The 18,817-nt window shown below is 46.5% G+C and overlaps 6 protein-coding genes and 1 pseudogene across 7 annotated transcripts; 4 read left to right on the top strand and 3 right to left on the bottom strand.

Moving 5' to 3' along the window:
- The first annotated feature begins 4,305 nt into the window (after positions 1 to 4,305).
- LOC117586563 lies at positions 4,306 to 5,640 on the top strand (annotated as a pseudogene).
- A 1,485-nt stretch (positions 5,641 to 7,125) lies between these two features.
- LOC117586562 lies at positions 7,126 to 8,738 on the top strand. The gene has a single exon (XM_034276722.1). It carries the CDS (start codon positions 7,184 to 7,186, stop codon positions 8,651 to 8,653), a length of 1,470 nt encoding a protein of 489 aa, XP_034132613.1. The 5' UTR covers positions 7,126 to 7,183; the 3' UTR covers positions 8,654 to 8,738.
- A 129-nt stretch (positions 8,739 to 8,867) lies between these two features.
- Positions 8,868 to 9,655, top strand: LOC117586567 (peptide deformylase, mitochondrial). Its single transcript, XM_034276727.1, has 2 exons — positions 8,868 to 9,196; positions 9,287 to 9,655. Exons 1-2 carry the CDS (start codon positions 8,918 to 8,920, stop codon positions 9,596 to 9,598), a joined length of 591 nt encoding a protein of 196 aa, XP_034132618.1. The 5' UTR covers positions 8,868 to 8,917; the 3' UTR covers positions 9,599 to 9,655.
- Positions 9,656 to 10,107: 452 nt separating this feature from the next.
- Positions 10,108 to 11,005, top strand: LOC117586566 (peptide deformylase, mitochondrial). Its single transcript, XM_034276726.1, has 2 exons — positions 10,108 to 10,536; positions 10,589 to 11,005. Exons 1-2 carry the CDS (start codon positions 10,132 to 10,134, stop codon positions 10,898 to 10,900), a joined length of 717 nt encoding a protein of 238 aa, XP_034132617.1. The 5' UTR covers positions 10,108 to 10,131; the 3' UTR covers positions 10,901 to 11,005.
- LOC117586568 lies at positions 10,898 to 11,541 on the bottom strand. Its single transcript, XM_034276728.1, has one exon. The coding sequence runs from the start codon at positions 11,469 to 11,471 to the stop codon at positions 10,974 to 10,976; it is 498 nt and encodes a 165-aa protein (XP_034132619.1). The 5' UTR covers positions 11,472 to 11,541; the 3' UTR covers positions 10,898 to 10,973.
- Positions 11,542 to 11,719: 178 nt separating this feature from the next.
- Positions 11,720 to 18,310, bottom strand: LOC117586569 (C-1-tetrahydrofolate synthase, cytoplasmic). 2 transcript variants are annotated; one of them, XM_034276730.1, is made up of 6 exons: positions 18,159 to 18,245; positions 15,070 to 15,153; positions 14,795 to 15,005; positions 14,256 to 14,727; positions 12,124 to 13,961; positions 11,720 to 12,059 (listed from the first exon to the last, which is right to left on the bottom strand). In XM_034276730.1, the coding sequence occupies exons 1-6, from the start codon at positions 18,227 to 18,229 to the stop codon at positions 11,817 to 11,819; spliced, it is 2,919 nt and encodes a 972-aa protein (XP_034132621.1). In that variant the 5' UTR covers positions 18,230 to 18,245; the 3' UTR covers positions 11,720 to 11,816. The 2 variants fall into 2 exon arrangements, with proteins under 2 accessions (XP_034132621.1, XP_034132620.1); XM_034276729.1 differs by lacking the exons at positions 11,720 to 12,059; positions 12,124 to 13,961; positions 14,256 to 14,727; positions 14,795 to 15,005; positions 15,070 to 15,153 and adding an exon at positions 17,171 to 17,442 and having other exon boundaries at positions 18,159 to 18,310.
- LOC117586564 (probable methyltransferase-like protein 15 homolog) lies at positions 15,789 to 17,225 on the bottom strand. The gene has a single exon (XM_034276723.1). The coding sequence runs from the start codon at positions 17,188 to 17,190 to the stop codon at positions 16,054 to 16,056; it is 1,137 nt and encodes a 378-aa protein (XP_034132614.1). The 5' UTR covers positions 17,191 to 17,225; the 3' UTR covers positions 15,789 to 16,053.
- Positions 18,311 to 18,817: the final 507 nt, after the last annotated feature.

The following is an 18,817-nucleotide window of genomic DNA, read 5'->3' as shown; positions in this document are numbered from 1 at the left end:
AACCCCACTTGAAATGCATTAAATATAAGCTTGAAATTTAATAAGCTTCTATTTAAAACGACTCACATCAAACATTTTTAATATTAACAATTTTAAGATATCAATATACAAATGTGTGGCAATAAAATAATTGAATATTGATTGTTAAATATATTTATCCGGCCTGCTCTTTGTCACACCTAAAAGTAATAGAGCCTTCTTCGCCCACGCAATCCATTCGCCTGTTGGGGTGGTCTCCTTTTTTCCATAGAATTTCGTGAAATGTAATTAAATTTGAATGCCTGTCCATTATCAGAAATTTGCATTTGGTCAGAAATGTTGCTAATAATTATGTAACCAATTAAAAATACCTTCTGTCACGTTGTCATGGCGCAAACATGAAATTACTAAGCCGATTCGATATTCGATGACAATTTTCACAAATATTTTGGGGCGTTTTCTTTGTTCAATTATTTCTTGAGTAAATAATTGAGAGAAATTAAATATTAAGCCTCTCATTCACTTAATACCCTTTTTCGGACGTCTGCTATTAATAAAACTTGAGCAGCTTTTCCCCCAGACTCAAGAGGGGAGAAAATCTTTTGGTTCTTTGCTCAAATGTCAGTTAAATGTCAGACTATTTAGGGGGCTACAAGGAGATTTATAATGGAAGCCACATCAATTATGGAATAGTATCAAAGTTTTTTTTGGTGTGGTGACGGACATGCGTGTATCTAATTGTGGCTTAAACTTTTCAAAGACTGCTTTAAATAACTGTCTAATTGGAGAACAATTAGGACAAAATATTCAAGGCTAAATATATCGTGATTTATTAGAGCTCTGAGTGCGGTTCGAGTGTTAGTCCCTCACTTCGATTTAATAAGAATTTTGTAACCACCTTCATATGCCGGCAGTCACCTAGGGGGAGCCCTGCCATTAAAAAGCACCTACACATCATACCGTGACTTTCCACCCGCCTCCCCACTTTCCACTCTGCCGCTTTCCGGCGACATGCAATTGAACAAATAAATCTGTGGGCTAATAAATTTTTAGCTACGCCTGAAGTAGAACCCAAGCGACGAAAGCCAGCTGGGGGATCTGGCATGAATGCCATAAATGCTGTCGTCTGTGCCATTAAGGAAGCCTTTTCTCTCTTTCTTTCGTTATGCGGCAGCGAAAAGAAGGTCCTTCCTAGTATCGCTTCAGTGCCAGTGCCTGAGTTTCAATTGAATTGTAGCATACCACACTGCGTATACGTGTTGCCTCCTTCAGGGGTTGCCTCTTGCCTATTCCGCTGCTGGCTTTGCCACACACATAAATACATATGTATATGATTTAATTTGTTGCACCTGTTCAGGCTGTAGATTTTGTATCACGGGATTTAATTGCATTTTATTTTATTTTTTTTCGGCAATTAGATTATTTCAGTATGAGAGCATAAGCCATTTTAAAGCAAAGCAGCAGTTCTTACAGGGGTTAAGCGTAGTTCTTTTGAAGATTTGTAGTTACTAAATAAATATAAATGGTGATACATATACATATGATAGCTTTGTGAATTCTTTTAAAAATTCTGGAAAATAACATTTTAAAGACAATATTGTACAATGAAGACGTGTAGTTGTATGGTGTATGGTTAACACCATTATTGCTGAAAATGCAATGATAATGTAAATCCCTTCTAAAAAAACTGTCAAACAGCGCGTTGAAATTCTATTAAACAATAAATATATGTTGAAGTTGCTCTTAAAAGCTTATTAAAATAAACGTCAATGACAATTTAATGTGAAATCAATTTCCAACTGCATTTATTTCACAGTTGACTTTTCTTTTTAATAAAAACGAGAAGGGACGTGTGAGACGCTTCTTACGCGTCACAGTTTTTATACCCGGAACTCAGTACTACATCTGCACCTTAGCGGTGTTTTGTCAAATTTTACATATTTTCTTCATCTGTCATCTACATCTACATCACTTCTCACACCAACACGCTCTAGCTCGCCGCCCTTCCCTAGGCACACACACTGCAGACTCGCGGCAGAGGCAAAGGCAGCGCCTGCACACAAAAAAAAACAAATATAAGCTGCGTGACGGGGTGAAAAGTCAGCAAAAGCAAAGGCAGAGGGGCGGCAGAATCAAGGGCCGAGTGAAGAAGAAGCAGAGTGTGAATGAGAGAATGTGAAAAGAACAACAAAAGCTGAGGGACAGGGTGGGTTTAGCCACTGCTAATTAATTTCTTCATTCTGGCTATAATAATGATCCAATCGGATCCCAAGTGATCTGATATATATGGTCATTCCCTACAGAATGGCGTTTTTAGTTTTCAAAATTTATCTTCAAAATTGTAGATTTGGGAGGTTTTCGCCCTTTTGCGGGGGCGGAAAGGGGTCCATGGCTCATTTTTGAAATACACTTGTAACAGTGTGAGCATACAGAAGTCTGGATACAATATTTGGTGGCTCTAGCTTTTATGGTCTCTGAGATCCAGGCGCTCAACAAGGCGGACTTACAGACGGACAGACGGACGGACAGACAGACATGGCTCAATCGACTCGGCTATTGATGCTGATCAAGAATATATATACTTTATGTGGTCGGAAACGTTTCCTTCTATGCGTTACATACATTCACTTTGTGCACAAATACAATATACCCTATTTACTTTTCGAGTACCGGGTATAAAAAACACCGTGAAATGACTGTGAAATGACGTTATGTTTTCGTATTTCCTTGCAACCAAACGATATGAAAACCGAGATAAAAATCACACAACATTTGAGCTTTCAGCTGATTTGAAAGCATTCAAGAACGGGATGGAAAAGCGAGGAATGCCGCAGATTGTAGCTTCTTCTGCTGAATCTGTCAGTGAACAAAAGATTAGTTTAATTTTCTAACAAGATATCTATGGCATGTAAAGCAATAATCCATTCGAATGGCATCAGCCTTTTAAACGCACTTTGTGACATGGAAGATTTTTCATTATTTTCTTTCCATCTAATTGCAAAATCCCTTTAAGACTCGCTCTACATTAAAAAGGGAATTTTTCATTTTTTTCTTTCCTTAATTATGTTCAAGCAATTTCTTACTCTGCCCCATGCTCCAAGCGACCAGATTGTCCTTGCTGCACCTTAAGAGCAAAAGGCAAAATACTGATAATAAAAACTGGGCGGAAATCCACAAATTACGGGGACTAAAAACAATCACAACGATGATTACAATTGTGGAAAAAAAATACAAGACTCTTGAGGAAGAAAATACTTTTGCAAACATTTAAAGTATAAATAATGTGTCCCAAGGACCCAAGGAGGGAAGCCTTGCATAAAAATCCTACAACTGCTTTACGCTGCTTGACAATATGTCAAAGGGAACAATGCATCCAAGGGCTGAAGTTATTTCTCCTTTCTTCTTTTGTATTTCATTTTTTGTTCTTTCGAATGGTTTCCCGTTTTCTTTCTTTTAAGTATCTGATGAGTTTTCCTTCTAAAATTTAATGCATTTAATTTCCTACAAATGAAAATTCAAAATGAAAGTTATTCCCGTGAAACCATTCACATCTGTAACAGCACATTTCCTGGAACAGTTTTTCAGCGAACTTCACAAGCGACTGCATTTGATTTAAGATATTTTATATATGCAGTCATTGAAACAGCCTTTAATTGGATTTCTGGGAATAACAGCAGTCGGCAAAATGTAGAAAAAGCTTGAACGAATCGAAGAAGGTGTAATCGAGACCTGCACATGTACAAGTGTGTTTATGCATGTACATATGCCAAAACACCAACTAGTGAAAAAACTGCAAAGTTTGGCTGACGAACCGTCGATACCCTGTGTAGGGCAATCGTATATGTTTGTCGTAGATAAAATACAAAGGGTATTAATAGTCTGATGCAGTGACGAAGCTCACGACGAAGACTCTGCCAAAAGCCAGGTCTCTTTTTGCTGAGAGAGCCATTGCGAGAGAGTGCTTTGCATGCTGTTGCTCGCAGTTTGCTACCTGGACGTGAGGACGAGAGCGATAAAGAGGGAGAGTGTGAACAACAGACATTTTCGTAGGCAGTCAAGGCGAACTATGGAAAATGAAGGAATGGGCGCCCCCTCCTGAAATTAAATGTGTGTAAATCTATTTCGCAATGCAGTTAAAACAATTTCTCTTGTTAGATGGCACAACAAAATAATTCAATTCAACACAATAACTTCAATAACTTTGATTTGATTTGCTAAGTGGCCTTTGACTTTTCTAGAATATTGTTTAAAATCCCTCTATTGTGATTGTCCATCACAACAGTCTGCTTTGAACACAACATCAATAAGAAGGAATCTTCAGAACAGTATAGGATTCTTAGCATGATACGCGTCCACGTGGATAATTAACTATGCGCCCAAGTACTACAGCGGAAAATGGTCTTGGGACCCGAAGAGCCGCACAATGATCTGGAGGATGCCAAGGAGCGCTACATCACAAACAAACGGCTTCAAGTTTTTAAGAACCATAACACAGGAGGAAGAGCTCGTGTTCCGGCATGTCTTTGCGAGATCTGACACGACTTACGACACCGATGCATTGGTGCTCAACAATATAAGAGATCTGGTGCTCTATTTTATGCACCGTGAATTTCTGACGTACAAGTTTGTCTACTTTATGCACCATCGGGTGGAGTACCAGCTGCTTCATTCGCTGACCATCTACTTTGAGTACTTCCTCCAGATGGTGGAGTTTGTAATGATCCACCGCGACGAGCTCTCCGGCAGCATGGCCCAAATCCAGAGCGAACAAACGAATGACGAAGCGGGTGTTCTCCATGTATCTCGGCCAATATCGGATTCTGGTGGCCCGCAACTACAGCATAATCAAGGGGGAAGGCGACTTAGGCATCCCATTTGGGATAAGAACTTCCGCGAGCAGTTCCTTGCGTGCAGCAATCAGATCGTGTGGATTGCAATGCATCGCCGGGCCTACAATATCATCGAAATGGAGATGAATCGTTTCTTCAGTTCGGAGCACTTTGTCACGGCTCTAATGGAGTATCCCATTTTTACGACAGTGGAGAAGAGTCGAAACAAGATTGTGAACTATCTCATGCAGGTGTCGGAACTCATTCAAGAAATGCAGGATCCCAAAGAGGAGGACCTGCCCATTCTGTCGATCGGAGATCGCAAGTATCGCGGCACAGACATTCGCATAATGGAGATGGAAATGGAGTATATTGTGCCGTCACCGCAACTCCGGCTGATCGATGTGACCCACGGTATTTTGGGGCACCCCAAATGGCTCTACAACACCATCCTGTAGCTGGATTGGCCCGCTGTGCTCTGCTCCAACTTCTCGCTGAAGCACGATCCCTACCTTATTGTTCGACAGCCCCGCTTGGCCATCCCAAAGATGGATGTCACGATGCGGCGCCTGATGGCTAAGATCTACGGCACTTTCTTCAAAATCAATGAGATCTACGATCTGCCTCCCATGCACTAAACATCAAGTGGGTGAAACGCGACAAGCTCATTCAACATTATCGTTCGGGTGGTCTGCTCACGAACACCTTGCTGCGTGCCGAGAACGAGGTGAACAACACGAGCCTGGGGGCCCAACGTGGATCAAATTATTGCCGATTACAAAAAGGCCAAAGCGAAGCATCGCAAGCATTAAAATTTGATTTTCCTTCCTGTTTCCAAGTTGCATGGTTCTATTTCTATGTATGCGAAAAACTAATTCAAAAACGAAAAAAACAATTGATCCCGCCAATTAATACAACAATGTTGATGGGGGGAGAAAAATGTTTATTTTAATTTTGTGCACTTCAAAGGTCCAAACCCAAGCAATGGCGCCAATTAAAAATACAATGCAAACATCATTACGTTACAAATGTGGAAAAGCCTCCACAGTGCGACGAGTGAGGGAGACTCTATTCTGCGGGGAGTCAACAACTTTAAGCAAGTAGTTGCCGTTGGCGATTCTTTTGTTTTTCTTCTTGCTATGTTTTCTCCACAAGTATTTAATGGCATTATAAGTGGCAGCAGCGCTGGCTTTTAATCAGCAAGGATAACGAATTCATTCGTAGCTAAGTATAGATTTTGCCCTGCAGCTAGAAAACTTCAGATTAAATTACTCAACATGAAGTGTTCCTCGCCGACTTCCGTCTGCTGATTCGAGAAACAGCAAAAGTAAAACTCAATTACCATCCCAATACCGCCGCCACTGTAGAGCCACAATATATTCCAACAAATAGCCAAGAGATAAAACTAAGTTGGTTAATGGCAGTCGGTAGCTAGAGTTGCCATAAACAAATTGAGAAAGCTTTTTGCCACAAATGTTGACTATAATTCGAAAGCTCTTGAAACTAGTTCGCTTGGAGTTCGGTTTTTTATTTGCATCTGCGGTTCGGAAAATAACTCGCTTGAGAAAAATGTACATCTGAGAATCACTTTGAAATTTAGCGTAGAATTACGTAGAGTTTCACCTTAAGGCATTTCTCTAGCAATGCTGGAAATTCCTGCAAGGACTGCCAGGCTAATTATCTCGTGTGTGGAACATGAATACATACTTACATTCATAGTACATACATATGTACATACATAATGTAACTAAAGCAGCCTGATGAGTCAAGTGTAATGTATTGAATGGCCATGATCGAACATGATTAAAAGAATTAAGGAAACATGATCGAAACATTGAAAATAACTGACAATGTTATATCATTTTCAATATGAAAGTTGAAGTTTTCTCTTTGTAGTTTCCAGAGTGCTGGATACCCGGCCTCCTTCGTCTGTGGAGAAGTTTTCCATAACTTTCCGACACTTGAATGCGAATCGGCACAGAAATCTACAAAACAAAGAAAATGTTTCCCCTGGGTATGTATGTATGTATTTGTGTACAAACAAAATTGGTTAGCAAGTCCAACTTTTTGTGGGTGGCAATTTTAGGAGGGAAAAATGTAATGGTCTATTTTTGGGCCACTTTTAAAATGATTATAAGCTTTTGCACTATGCAAATGTCTGTGTCTGGATGAGCAGCTGTGTCCCAGTAGAAAGGAAAACAAGGTCACGTATCATTTAAATGTCCATTAGAAGCACTTTTCATCTAGTTAGTTGTTGGTTAAACATCAACCTGCTACCCAATAGCTATCATTGACCTAGCGCACACTTCAAATTCTCAAAACAATTCAACAGGCAAAAATAAACTCAAAATCTCTTGAATCTTTTTCGGTTTGAGATGAAGCGCATCCACGTGGATAACTATGCGCCCAAGTACTATAGCGGCAAATGGTCCTGGGACTCGAAGAAGGACGAGCTACACTTTGAGCCGCACAACGATCTGGAGGATGCCAGGGAGCGCTACATCACCACGAATACCTTTATGTTTATGCGCGCCATGAACCAGGAGGAGGAGCTGATCTTTCGCCAGGAGTTTGTTCGTCCCGAAAGCAGCTTTGACAATGACACAGTCGTCATATATGACATACGCGATCTTGTGCTATTTATGATGCCCAGCGAGTTCCTAACGTTCAAATTTGTTGAGTTTATGCACCAACCAGCGGTGTATCGGCTGCTGCATGCGCTGATCATCTACTTTGAGTACTTTCTGCGCTTGGTGGAGTTCGTCCTGATTCGACGGGATGAGCTCTCCGGCCAAATGGCTCAGGTCCAGAGCGAACAAACGAATGACATGAAGCGGGTGTTCTCCATGTATCTGAGTCAGTATCGGATGCTGGTGGCCCGCAACTACAGTGTGATCATCAAGGGCGAGGGCGCCATGGGCAAGTACTACCACATGAAGGAGATTGTCAACATTTCGGCCACCATTTGGGACAAGAACTTCCACGAGCAGTTCCTCGCGTGCAGCATTCAGATCGTGTGGATTGCGATGCATCGAAGGGCCTACAATATCATCGAAATGGAAATGAATCGGCTGTTTCGCTCCGAGCACTTTGTCACGAGTCGGCCGGAGTATCTGACCTTCACACCGGCGGAACGGAGTCTGCTGTATGGCCGCAACAGCAAGATCGTCAATTACCGCACTCAGATATCGCCGCTCATCCAGGAGCTGGAGCACATTCCGGAGGATGATCTGCCCATTCTATGGATCGGGGAGCGCAAGTATCGCGGCACAGACATTCGCATCATGGAGATGGAGCTGGAGTACATTGTGCCGGAGCCGCAGTTGTCGCTGATCGACGTGGCCCATGGCATTTTGGGGCATCCCAAGAAGCTCTACAACACCCTCCTCGAACTCGATTGGCCCTCGGTGCGCTACTCAAACTTCTCCAAGAAGCACGATCCGTTCCACATCGTGAGGCAGCCCCATTTGGACATACCACAGATCGATGCCACGAAGATGCGCAAAATGACCAAGCACTATGAGCATTTTTACAAAATCCACGGCCTATACGAGGAGTGCCCCCGCCAGAAGATCTTCAAGTGGCTGCGGCGCGAGAGGATCATCAAGTTCTATCGCTCCGGGGGTCTGCTCACGAACATTGTCTCGCGCTGCGAGAAGGAGCTGGCCACCAAATCGCACGGCCCTCGCGTCGATCAAATTATCGCCAATTACTTCAAGGTGAAGAGTCGCCTGCGCAAGGAAGCAACCTACGGAGATGACGCTATCAGCCTAGCCTCCTCCCGCGTTGGCAATGCTTCGCCCAGAAAGAGGAAACAGTCCCTCGAACTGCATTTCGATCATTAAGCTGATTCACGATTGTCACTTCTGAGTTTAGTTTCAAATTTTTTGTCGATCGCCAAAACTATGATTAAACTACGATTAAATGAAATTAGTTTAATTCTCTGTATCTTTATCTGGCGAAATTTACAGACTTTTCCCTCCCACTGTGTTTATTTGTACCATCAGCTGTTCTGCAGATAAGCTTATCGAGACGGGAAATCTCTATTGGCGACGCCTCCTAACAGTAGTCGCTCGAGAGCAGTGGTTCCGTTCAGTTCATCCAGCCTCATGTCTGTGCCGCCATATCTGCACTTTACCCAAATCGGGGATCCAGTGCTCCGTCAAGTGGCGGAGGAGGTGCCTGTCGAACGCATTGGCACTGTGGAGATCGATCAGATTGTGGAACGCATGGTAAAAGTGTTGCGTCACTATGATTGCGTGGGCGTGGCAGCGCCCCAGGTGGGCATACCGCTGCGCATCATCGTCATGGAGTTCCGCGAGGGCAAGCAGGAGCAATTCAAGCCGGAGATCTATGCAGCACGCAAAATGTCAACTCTTCCCCTGACGGTGAGTCTAGTAATCTCTCTGTTGTTGTTTAATTAGTCTAAAAATACGTTTTATTGCTGGATTATTGTAACTCATTTGGATGCACCTTAGGTGTTTATAAATCCAGAGCTGGAGATAAGCAGTAGCGCACTGAACAAACATCCCGAAGGCTGTATGAGTGTCCGTGGCTACTCCGCCGAAGTGGAACGCTACGACAAGGTGCGCATTAGGGGAATCGGAAAGCTGGGAACGCCAGCCGAGTTGGAGCTGGAGGGCTGGAACGCACGCATTGCACAGCACGAGATGGATCACTTGAATGGCATGATCTATGTGGATCGCATGGATGTTTCCACCTTCAATTGCCTCAGCTGGCAACAGATTAACGCGGCCGAGGGGCGATCAGCCATTTGGTTCCATAAGTAAACATATTTTGCGGCATTTCTCAATAAAATGAACTAGTTCACACGCAGTATCAATATTAATGGATCGATTAATGGTGGCTCATCGGATCGATCATCTTTATGATTGCGTGTATATGTCCGATTTCCGTCAGATGATAGCTTTTAGACTTCTCTCGAGTTTTTAAAGTAAAACATTTTTGCATTTCAAAGCTTAATATTTTTTGAACGGAGAGCTACAACTACAAAGTGTTTGGGCTTTAAAGAATAACTAAATTCATTTGTGTGAAAGAGGAGCACTACATCTAAAGAAGGGTTAAATCAAATGAACAGATTTAAAAAATGCTTTAAAAACAAGTTCTGCTATAGGGAAAAAAATTATCGTCAAACCAATTCTTTCATAAAAAATTAGTTTGGATCGAAGCGGCAAAATCGTGTCGAGTAGTGTTAATGTTAATCATTTCAAGAGTGAACTGAACTGGTTCACCCTATCGATATATTGATAAGCGGTGTCTTCCTCCCTGCTATCAGCTGTTATTTACCACAATTTGTATAAAAATGTTGCTTAGGCAACCGGCAAACCTTTATAAATCCATTATTGGAACCCGACGCAGCCTCAGCACGAGTCTGCCCGCGGGCCAATCCTTCCGGAAATGGTACCAGCAACTGTGGACAACGGAGCGCACCAATCTGCCGCCCTACAGCCATTTTACACAAATCGGAGATCCTGTGCTGCGGCAACAGGCGGCTGCAGTGCCAGTTGAGCTCATTGAGAGCCCCGAAATCGAAGCCATTGTTGAGCAAATGGTCAAGGTGCTCCGGAAGTACAATTGTGTGGGCATAGCTGCGCCACAGATTGGCGTTTCCCTCAGAATCATAGCAATGGAGTTCAAAAAGAGCCTGCAGAAGGAGATGCCAGAGGCGGTGTACCAGTCGCGACAAATGTCAGAGCTGCCACTGACTGTAAGAGTAGAATATAGCCAATGCTACCTTCTTTAATATTTTCTATCCATAGGTGCTAATCAATCCTGTATTAACGGTGACAAATTATGCGAAACTGAAACATCCCGAGGGCTGCATGAGTGTCCGCGGGTTCTCCGCCGATGTGGAGCGCTTCGAGGGCGTAAAACTAAGCGGCCTGGACACGAGTAGCAAGCAAAAAGATCACGAATTTAGTGGCTGGAACGCTCGCATTGCTCAGCACGAGATGGATCACTTGGACGGGAAACTGTACACCGATCAAATGGATCGTTCGACCTTCTCCTGCACCTGCTGGGAGGCCGTGAACACCAAGTCCGGACGTGTGGAGATTCCCTTTTACAAATAGTTGATGGCATTATTGTTGTTTTAATTGACTGAAATATTGTTATTGTTTTTGAAGAAAAGTCCATGCGATCGCTTTAATCTTCCAATTTGGAGGACGCAAACTTGATTAGATCCTTGTTGGCCAGCTCCAGAGCGTCCTTGACCTTGAAGTACTCCTTGCAGTTCCACATGTCCTGCTTATCCGAGATGTAATTGAACAGATCGTTCATCTCTCGCTTCAGATAACGATGCGCCTCCGACAGCTTTTTGTGCAGCTCCACAACCAGCTTGTGCAGCTCCTCCTTGGCAGCAGTCTGCTTCTGGTCCGCCTCCGCCCCGTCTTCGCTCAGCTTGAGCGCGTTCTCCTGCAGCATTTGGTTGTGCCAATCGGTCCAGCGTTGCTTCAAAACCTTGTCCAGATAGTTGACTATGCCGCAGCGCAAGATGAACTGGCGTATGACTGGATGTGCATTGCCAGCGGCGTCCCGATATGCGGCTTCCCCATTGATGATATGCGACTTCTTCTCCACTCGCGTGTCCTCCAGTGTGAATGGAAGGCCATCCATTGGAAAAGTAAAGGGCTTTCGCTCCATTCTGTCGTACTGATGTTGTTTGCTGCCAAAAAATATATTCAAAATTGTACTGTGCGTTGTTGTTCGTTGGCGTACGAATCAGGAGTGATGTGGCGTATGTCCAGCCAAAGCCTTGACAAATGTTTGACAACTAAGGCAAAGGTTACTTTGTCTTTTATATTATCTATTCCCACACGTTTAAAACTTATTTCTAAGTCAATTTATATACAAACACGCGCAAGAAATGCTTTTAAATTTGAATCTTAATATTTTACAGTTTAAAAACTTTGAATTTATACAGTTAAATGCAAAACAAGCAGTGAGGAGTGGTACGTCCTTGGTCTTGGATTTTGGCAGAGTTCTTGCCTAGAACAGACCCTCGATTTGGCCCGTCTCCGTGTTCAGATCAATATCGTAGATGGCCGGGCGTGTGGAGAGTCCTGGCATTTTGGTAATCTCCCCGCACATGGCCACCACAAAACCAGCTCCGGCCGAGACATAGACATCCTCGACGTCCAGTGTAAAGCCCTTGGGTGCGCCCTTGATTTTTGCATCACCACTCAGGGAGCCCGAGGTCTTAGACATGCAAACGGGAAGATTGCCAAAGCCCTGCAGGGACGAAAAAGGAATGTGAGTAGGTGGCATGGCAGCAAAGGCTGATTATTGCACTTACCGCCTCTGTCAATCGCTTGACCTTCTCTTGGGCGCTTGCCGAGAGCACCACCTGGCCAGCACCGTACATGGTCGTCGCAATCTTTGTCATTTTGTCCAGCAGAGGCAGCTCCAGATCGTAGAGCAGCTTAAAGTTGTTGCCCTTCTCACAGGCCTTGATGACAGCGTCCGCCAGCTCCACGGCACCGGCTCCACCATCCGACCAATGGGTGGACACAACGGCAGCAAAGGCGCCCGCCTTTAGAGATGCCTTCTTGAGCAGCTCATGCTCTGCCGGGGTATCGGTGACATGAACGTTGATGCAGACAACGACTGGCATGCCGAAGGCCTGGCCATTGGCAATGTGCTGCAGCAGATTGGGCAAACCCTTCTCCAGCAGCTCCAGATTCTCCTCGGTGTACTGCTTGTTGAGGGGCGCGCCGGGAGTGACGGCTGCACCGCCGCCATGCATTTTGATGGCCCGCACGGTGGTCACAAGGACCATGGCATTGGGTTTGCGTCCGGAGGTGCGGCACTTGATGTTGCAGAACTTCTCCATGCCAATGTCTGAGCCGAAGCCGGCCTCCGTGCACACAAAGCCATCCTTGCCGACGAGCTTGAGGCCGATCTCGTCGGCAATAATGGAATTGCAACCATGGGCGATGTTGGCAAAGGGTCCAGCATGCACCAGCACCGGCGTTCCCTCCAGACTCTGCATCAGATTCGGCTCGAGGGCGTCCTTCAAGAGCACAGCGAGTGCCCCAGTCACGCCCAGGTCATCGGCTGTCACCGGTTTGCCGGCTCTGTCAAAGGCCACCACCATGTCCGCAAGCCGCTGCTTCATGTCCTTCAGGCAGCGAGAGAGCGCTAGCACGGCCATGATCTCGCTGGCCACAGCAATCGAGAAACGTGTCTCGCGCGTTATGCCCTTCTCCGTGGGCGACTGGCCCACCGTGATGGCGCGCAGGTAGCGATCGTTGATGTCCACCACGCGCTCCCACATGATCGTCTCGGGATCGATGTCCAGGCGGGCAAAGGCGCCGTACTCCTGCTCTGTCAGTGCATCCGGATCGGTCTTCTGAATGCCCAGACGCTGCAGGCGACGCAGCTGAATGGGGCTGAACTTGCGCTGACCCTTGACACGCGGCACCAGGCGCTCGTACAGCGCCTTGTCCTTCTGCGTGCACTCGTGGAAGATGCGGGTGTCCAGCTGTGCGGCCAGCAGATTGTTGGCCGCCGACACCGCGTGTATGTCGCCCGTCAAGTGCAGATTGAACTCCTCCATGGGTATGACCTGCGCGTAGCCACCGCCCGCGGCACCTCCCTTGATGCCAAAGGTGGGCCCCTGCGAGGGCTGTCGCAGCGCAGCGATGACATTCCGCTGCTTATGGGCGCCCAGTGCTTGGACGAGGCCCATCAACGAGGTGCTCTTGCCCTCACCCAACGGTGTGGGCGTGATGCCAGCCACCACAACGTAGTTGCCCGCCTCCTTGTCCGCCAGCCGCTCGAGCACCGACAGCGAGATCTTGGCCTTTTTGTTGCCATACAGCGACACCTCACGCGGCTCTAGGCCGATCTCCTTGGCCAGCACAGCAATGTTCTTGGGCTTCTGCCCGCGTGCAATCGCAATGTCACTGGGCACCGGCCGCAGCGGCGTCAATGGCAGCGGCTCCAGTGTCCACTGGGTGCGCAGCTGGAGATCCAGAGCCTTGGCCGCCGAACGGACGGTGTTCTTCATAAGCATGGCCACGGTCATGGGCCCAACGCCGAACGGCACCGGTGTGATATGTCCAGCAACCTTCTTGGCCTCCCAGTAGTCCACGTCGCCCACCAGACGAGTGCCGCTCTCCTTCGTGGGGTCTAAAACGAAGGGGTTGAGATTTGTGTGATTAGAATTGGAGAGCCAAAAGCAATCGATGGACTCTCAAGGAGCGCTTAGCCTAGACTGAAAGCCCGCACCAAAGTTGAAAAACAAAATTATGCACCTTATCAGTGTGCACACCCCAGGGGGGAGGGTCACTGCGGGGTCACTTTGTAACGATAAGAGCGCAGTGCTGTGCAGTGCAGTTGAAAATGAAAATGAAAAACAAGTGACAGAGCTAAGGAAAATTCCAAGAGAAGCAATGGGGGGAGAGAGATAGAAATAATCCTCACCTGGCTTCACATTGATGCCACAATCGATGACCACTGCACCGGGCTTGATCCACGATGCCTTGACCATTTCGGGCACGCCAATGCCCACCACCAGAATGTCTGCGGTCCGTGTGATTTCCTCGATATTGCGCGTCTTCGAGTGGCACACCGTCACCGTGGCATGGGCCCACTTCAGCATCTCGGCGGCAGGAGTGCCCACGATTTTGCTGCGACCCAAGACAACGGCTGTGGCGCCAGCAATCTCCACGCCTGTGCGACGTATGAGCTCGATGCAGCCCCACGGGGTGCATGGCAGGAAGCCACCAAGATCACCGATGGCCAGACGACCCTCGTTGATGGTGTGGAGGCCATCTACATCCTTCTCGGGGGACACTGCATCCGTGATGCGATGCGAATCGATTTTTCTTTCGCAGTCCAGTGGCATCTGCACAATGATGCCATGCACTCGGGGATCGTCGTTCAGGTCATTGATCTACGGATTAGAAATTTTTTCTTTGGGTTCGTGCCATTGCATAATCCACGATCAACGATCAACCCACCTTATCGATCAGCTCCACTTGGGTGATTGTGCGCGGCAGCTTGACGTGAACCGCATCGATGCCAATCTCCTCGGCCGCCTTGATCTTCATGCGAATGTACACATTGGAGTCCTCGCGTCCGCCCACCTGCACGATCCTCAGTCCGGGAGTGAAATTTGGCAGCAGCTTCTTCATGGAAAGCACCTCGTTGCACAGCTCCCCGTATATGGTTCTGCCAGTGAAGGTGGAAAGAGTTTGCTAGGGAATAATCTTTAAGGATTCTCTACAACACTCACCTGGCCACTGCCCTGCCTGTTATAACATTGGCACCGTCGCTGCTCATCTTTCTAGCCGGATCGTCGTCTCCCTGCTGAACACTGCTGAAATAACGTACAAGGTTTCTGCTTAGTCCGGGAACCGAACAAATCGAACGCCTCACTAGCGACGCCAACACGAACGATCGAATCGCGCAATGCAACTCAACTGAGTGGCCGCACACCAACGACAGTCCTATCTATAGGTTCCAGGTGCCGCTCTCCCTTTTGGGATTAAGCCTGCTCGGCCCGCTCTCCCTCTCTCTATTTCTATTACCCGCTATCAGTGGTCTTCCGATTATCGGCTGTGCTGGGTTTCAGGTTCCACGGGTCACATCTTTCGATGGCGAGCCGTAAATAACACCATTATGTGACGTCTGTGGAGGGGCGGGCTCTAAGAGCCACAACATGATCCATGCCAGTACAGGAAAATAACCGCAAGCGGGTGGGCAGAGGGTATCATAGAAAACTCTGGATTGATTACCAGGGAAATCATTTGCGAAAGTAATTTCCATGCATCAAATCTTATCGCTGAAGTGGTCGAACCTTTGAAATGATTGCTAGGTGATATGAAATGGGGAAATTTGTATGATGGAAACGATTGTCAGAATGTTGAGGCATATTTCTAGACCTTTATGTATGGTGTATGAAATGGGTGGGTGCCTTTGCATGAAGTTCAACTATTAATTACAAAATTTAAAGTATTTTTAAGCGTATATTTTAACCACGATCTTTGGCATGCAGTCCCACTGTAGGGAGAACACTTTTACCTGCCACAATTAACAGCGTTTTCCTAATCTAACTAAACCCAACACAAAAAAGAGTCAAACAATTCTGCACGAAGGCAAACAGAACAGAACCTCAGCAAATAGCACAGAAACCAGTCCGTCCTTATCGGCAAGGTGTCAATTGGCTGAAGCGATAAGCAATGCCCAAATAACAGCCACAGAGAGCGCGACAAGCTCTCTATTCTGTGCTCTCCTCATAGATCTCTGGAGGCGCACTAATCTTAACTGCTGCCCGCAGCTTGGCCGATCGACTGCGACTGTTCCGAGCGACCTCCGCGGGGTCGGGCACAATGACGTGACGATGGAGCTGCCGCCAGTTGGTTTCGCTCAGCGATTGAAGCATTTCGGGATCATCGATGAGTCCATGGCTGGAGTACTTTAGGGGCATGAGATTTGCAGCGCCAGCAGTGACATTGCCAGCGATGTGCCGCTTCACAATGGTGTCCTCCAGGGAGTGAAAGGTGATGGTCACCAGGCGACCGTCAAGGCGCAGCATTTCGTTGGCCAGCAGCATGGCGTAGTTGATTTCGTTGAGCTCATTGTTCACAAAGATGCGCAGCGCCTGGAACGCCTTGGTGGCCGAATGCGCCGGACGCTGCAGCTTGTCCTTGCGAGGCCCACTGGCGAGGGCATCCTCCACGATATTCGCAAGCTGTCGCGTTGTCTCAATCTTAATCATTCCGTTGCGTGCATCGACTATGGCTCTGGCAATCTTTTTGGCTGCCTTTTCCTCGCCATAGATGCGCAGAATCTTGACCAAATCTCCTTCCTCGGCCTTGGCCACGACATCGGCGGCAGTCAGGCCGCCACTGCGTCCCCCATCCATGCGCATGTCCAGCGGACCATCGTGGGAGATGGAGAATCCACGTTCCGCCTCATCGAACTGCATGGAACTGCAGCCAAAATCAAAGAGTATGCCAGCAATCGAGTTCTTCGCGAGGCTCTGCTCCCCAAAAAATCGTGGGATGTCGGAGAATTTACCGAGCAGAGGGATAATCCGTCCCTTGTACTCTGCCGTTTCGCTCAGCTCCTGCGCCAGCTGGTGGGCCACTGGATCACGATCCAAGGCGTACACTTTGGCATCCGGCAGGGCCTCCAGTAATCGCCGCGTGTGACCACCCGCACCGAAGGTCATGTCGAAGAACGTTCTGCCGGGAGCCTCCTTCAAGTATTCGATGGCTTTGTCACAGAGTACAGGCACATGGGGAGCGGCTGGAAGAGGACTGGCAACTGTTGCTTTTGCTGCTACTTTGATGGTATTGTGTCTTAGATAGTCTAGCCTTATTCTAGTGGGGATTAGGAGTCGCTTCAGCATGATGGTTATTTCTTCTTGGAGCCCGCTCCGTCGTTGAGATACTGCAGGAACTCGGAGCTCAACACTTGGCTGCACTGTGCGGCCGTCAGTCCAGTGGCCGTCGACTCGTAGCTGCGCGGATACTTCTTGGCGTAGACGTTGCTCGACAGCCGCTCCAGTGCATCAATCTGTCGGTCCAGATCCTTGTCCGCTTCGCTGTTAAGGCCGTTTGAGAATCTGGTCACTTGTTTGCGGATCTGCTCGCCGAGATCCCTTTTGGTGCGGATTAGAGGATAGAGAAAGTTTTTATTGGAGTGGCAGCAAATGGAACTTGTGTTTGGTTTTGTGGCAGATGTTCGTTACAAGCAGCGCAGCAGTGGGGCATGGGTTGGGGCTACTTCTGGGAATGAAATCGAAGCTAGAGTGAAGACAGCACCTGGGCAGACGTAATGGGAAAGCGAAAGACGAATACGAGAGAGCAGAGCAAGATAATCCCAAGATTCCACGACTTACTGGACCTCCACTCCATCTCCCAAGAGATATTCCTCTGGGATTAGCTGATAGGAAAACTTTGAAGACATTTTCAAGGCTACAAAAATACACTGGACGCTCGACCAAACGCTGGGAAGACCGGCTGCACAATGAGTCCCATGTAAGCGGACAATTACCATGAGAGTAGCGATCCACACACATGGATATGCACCATACCGTGCCACATGTGTGGAACCTGAGTGACGGCATGGCAGCAACATCGGCTTCGACGCAGACAAACCCGCACTGACATGTTTTGAAACTACAATTTTACATTGCACGAAGACTGTTTGAATTTAAATGGCACTTGCTCCATTTATTTTTTGACATTCGCTTCATTTATTTGTTAGATAATCCAAATCCAAAAGGCAACGCAACCCAAACGTCGCCCCAGTGGCCGCCGGAACGAACATTCGCCCCGCTTATTCTCGTGTGTTTGTGTGGACAATGGTATTTACCTGCCAATCTTTGTTTTATCCGCTGGCCACTTTTCAAGTACTTTCAGGAATTTTTGGTATTGTGCCGACATTGTTTAAACAAATTGCATCCAAAAATGCGGCACGTTGTTGCATGCAGTGTTAGAAGAAATCGAACTTAACCCACCTAGCCCCGTCTATTTAAACAGTTAAGGAACTAAAGTTAAATTTTTCAGAAAATACTGCTTTTTGTATACTCTTCTGTTAGATTCATTCCATCTCTTTGATTGCAAACTAAATGCACTACGATATCCTTCACATGAAATGCGTAAAGTATTTTTTAAGTTCCATAATAATCCTACGTACATTAAAATACCCAATGGCCCACAATGGGTTAATCGTTCGCTGTCCATTCAGTGTTGGCCAATTCGAAAATATTTTAAATTCCGAAACTGTTAATGCCATTTCCTTTTCCAACTTTAAATTGTAATTTTCGAAGTCTGTAGGTAACCAATGTTACTCAACATGGTTCATTATCTTAGAACCTAGATATATTGGACGCTCATTCGTCTTAAAATAGAAAATAGATAGCTAAATAATGTCAAGAACAATGTTTTAGATACACTACCAGTGTAATCCATATCCAGGTCATCCTCCATCCCAAAGACTCCCAACAGGTTCTAAAATCAATGGATATCATT

Source organism: Drosophila guanche, unplaced genomic scaffold (genome assembly GCF_900245975.1).
Source record: "Drosophila guanche unplaced genomic scaffold, DGUA_6, whole genome shotgun sequence".
NCBI lineage: Eukaryota > Metazoa > Arthropoda > Insecta > Diptera > Drosophilidae > Drosophila > Drosophila guanche.
The sequence above is the reverse complement of the archived record's forward strand: the minus strand, read 5'-3'. Positions and strand labels throughout refer to the sequence as shown.

Coding starts and splice junctions, on each gene's coding strand:
- LOC117586562 (XM_034276722.1), top strand. CDS start 7,184: ATGAAGCGCATCCACGTGGATAACTATGCGCCCAAGTACTATAGCGGC.
- LOC117586567 (XM_034276727.1), top strand. CDS start 8,918: ATGTCTGTGCCGCCATATCTGCACTTTACCCAAATCGGGGATCCAGTG. Junction 9,197..9,286: donor TGTCAACTCTTCCCCTGACG/GTGAGTCTAGTA, acceptor GATGCACCTTAG/GTGTTTATAAATCCAGAGCT.
- LOC117586569 (XM_034276730.1), bottom strand. CDS start 18,229: ATGTCGGCACAATACCAAAAATTCCTGAAAGTACTTGAAAAGTGGCCA. Junction 15,154..18,158: donor GATAAAACAAAGATTGGCAG/GTAAATACCATT, acceptor ACGTTATTTCAG/CAGTGTTCAGCAGGGAGACG. Junction 15,006..15,069: donor ACAGGCAGGGCAGTGGCCAG/GTGAGTGTTGTA, acceptor CTTCACTGGCAG/AACCATATACGGGGAGCTGT.
- LOC117586566 (XM_034276726.1), top strand. CDS start 10,132: ATGTTGCTTAGGCAACCGGCAAACCTTTATAAATCCATTATTGGAACC. Junction 10,537..10,588: donor TGTCAGAGCTGCCACTGACT/GTAAGAGTAGAA, acceptor TTCTATCCATAG/GTGCTAATCAATCCTGTATT.
- LOC117586568 (XM_034276728.1), bottom strand. CDS start 11,471: ATGGAGCGAAAGCCCTTTACTTTTCCAATGGATGGCCTTCCATTCACA.
- LOC117586564 (XM_034276723.1), bottom strand. CDS start 17,190: ATGCTGAAGCGACTCCTAATCCCCACTAGAATAAGGCTAGACTATCTA.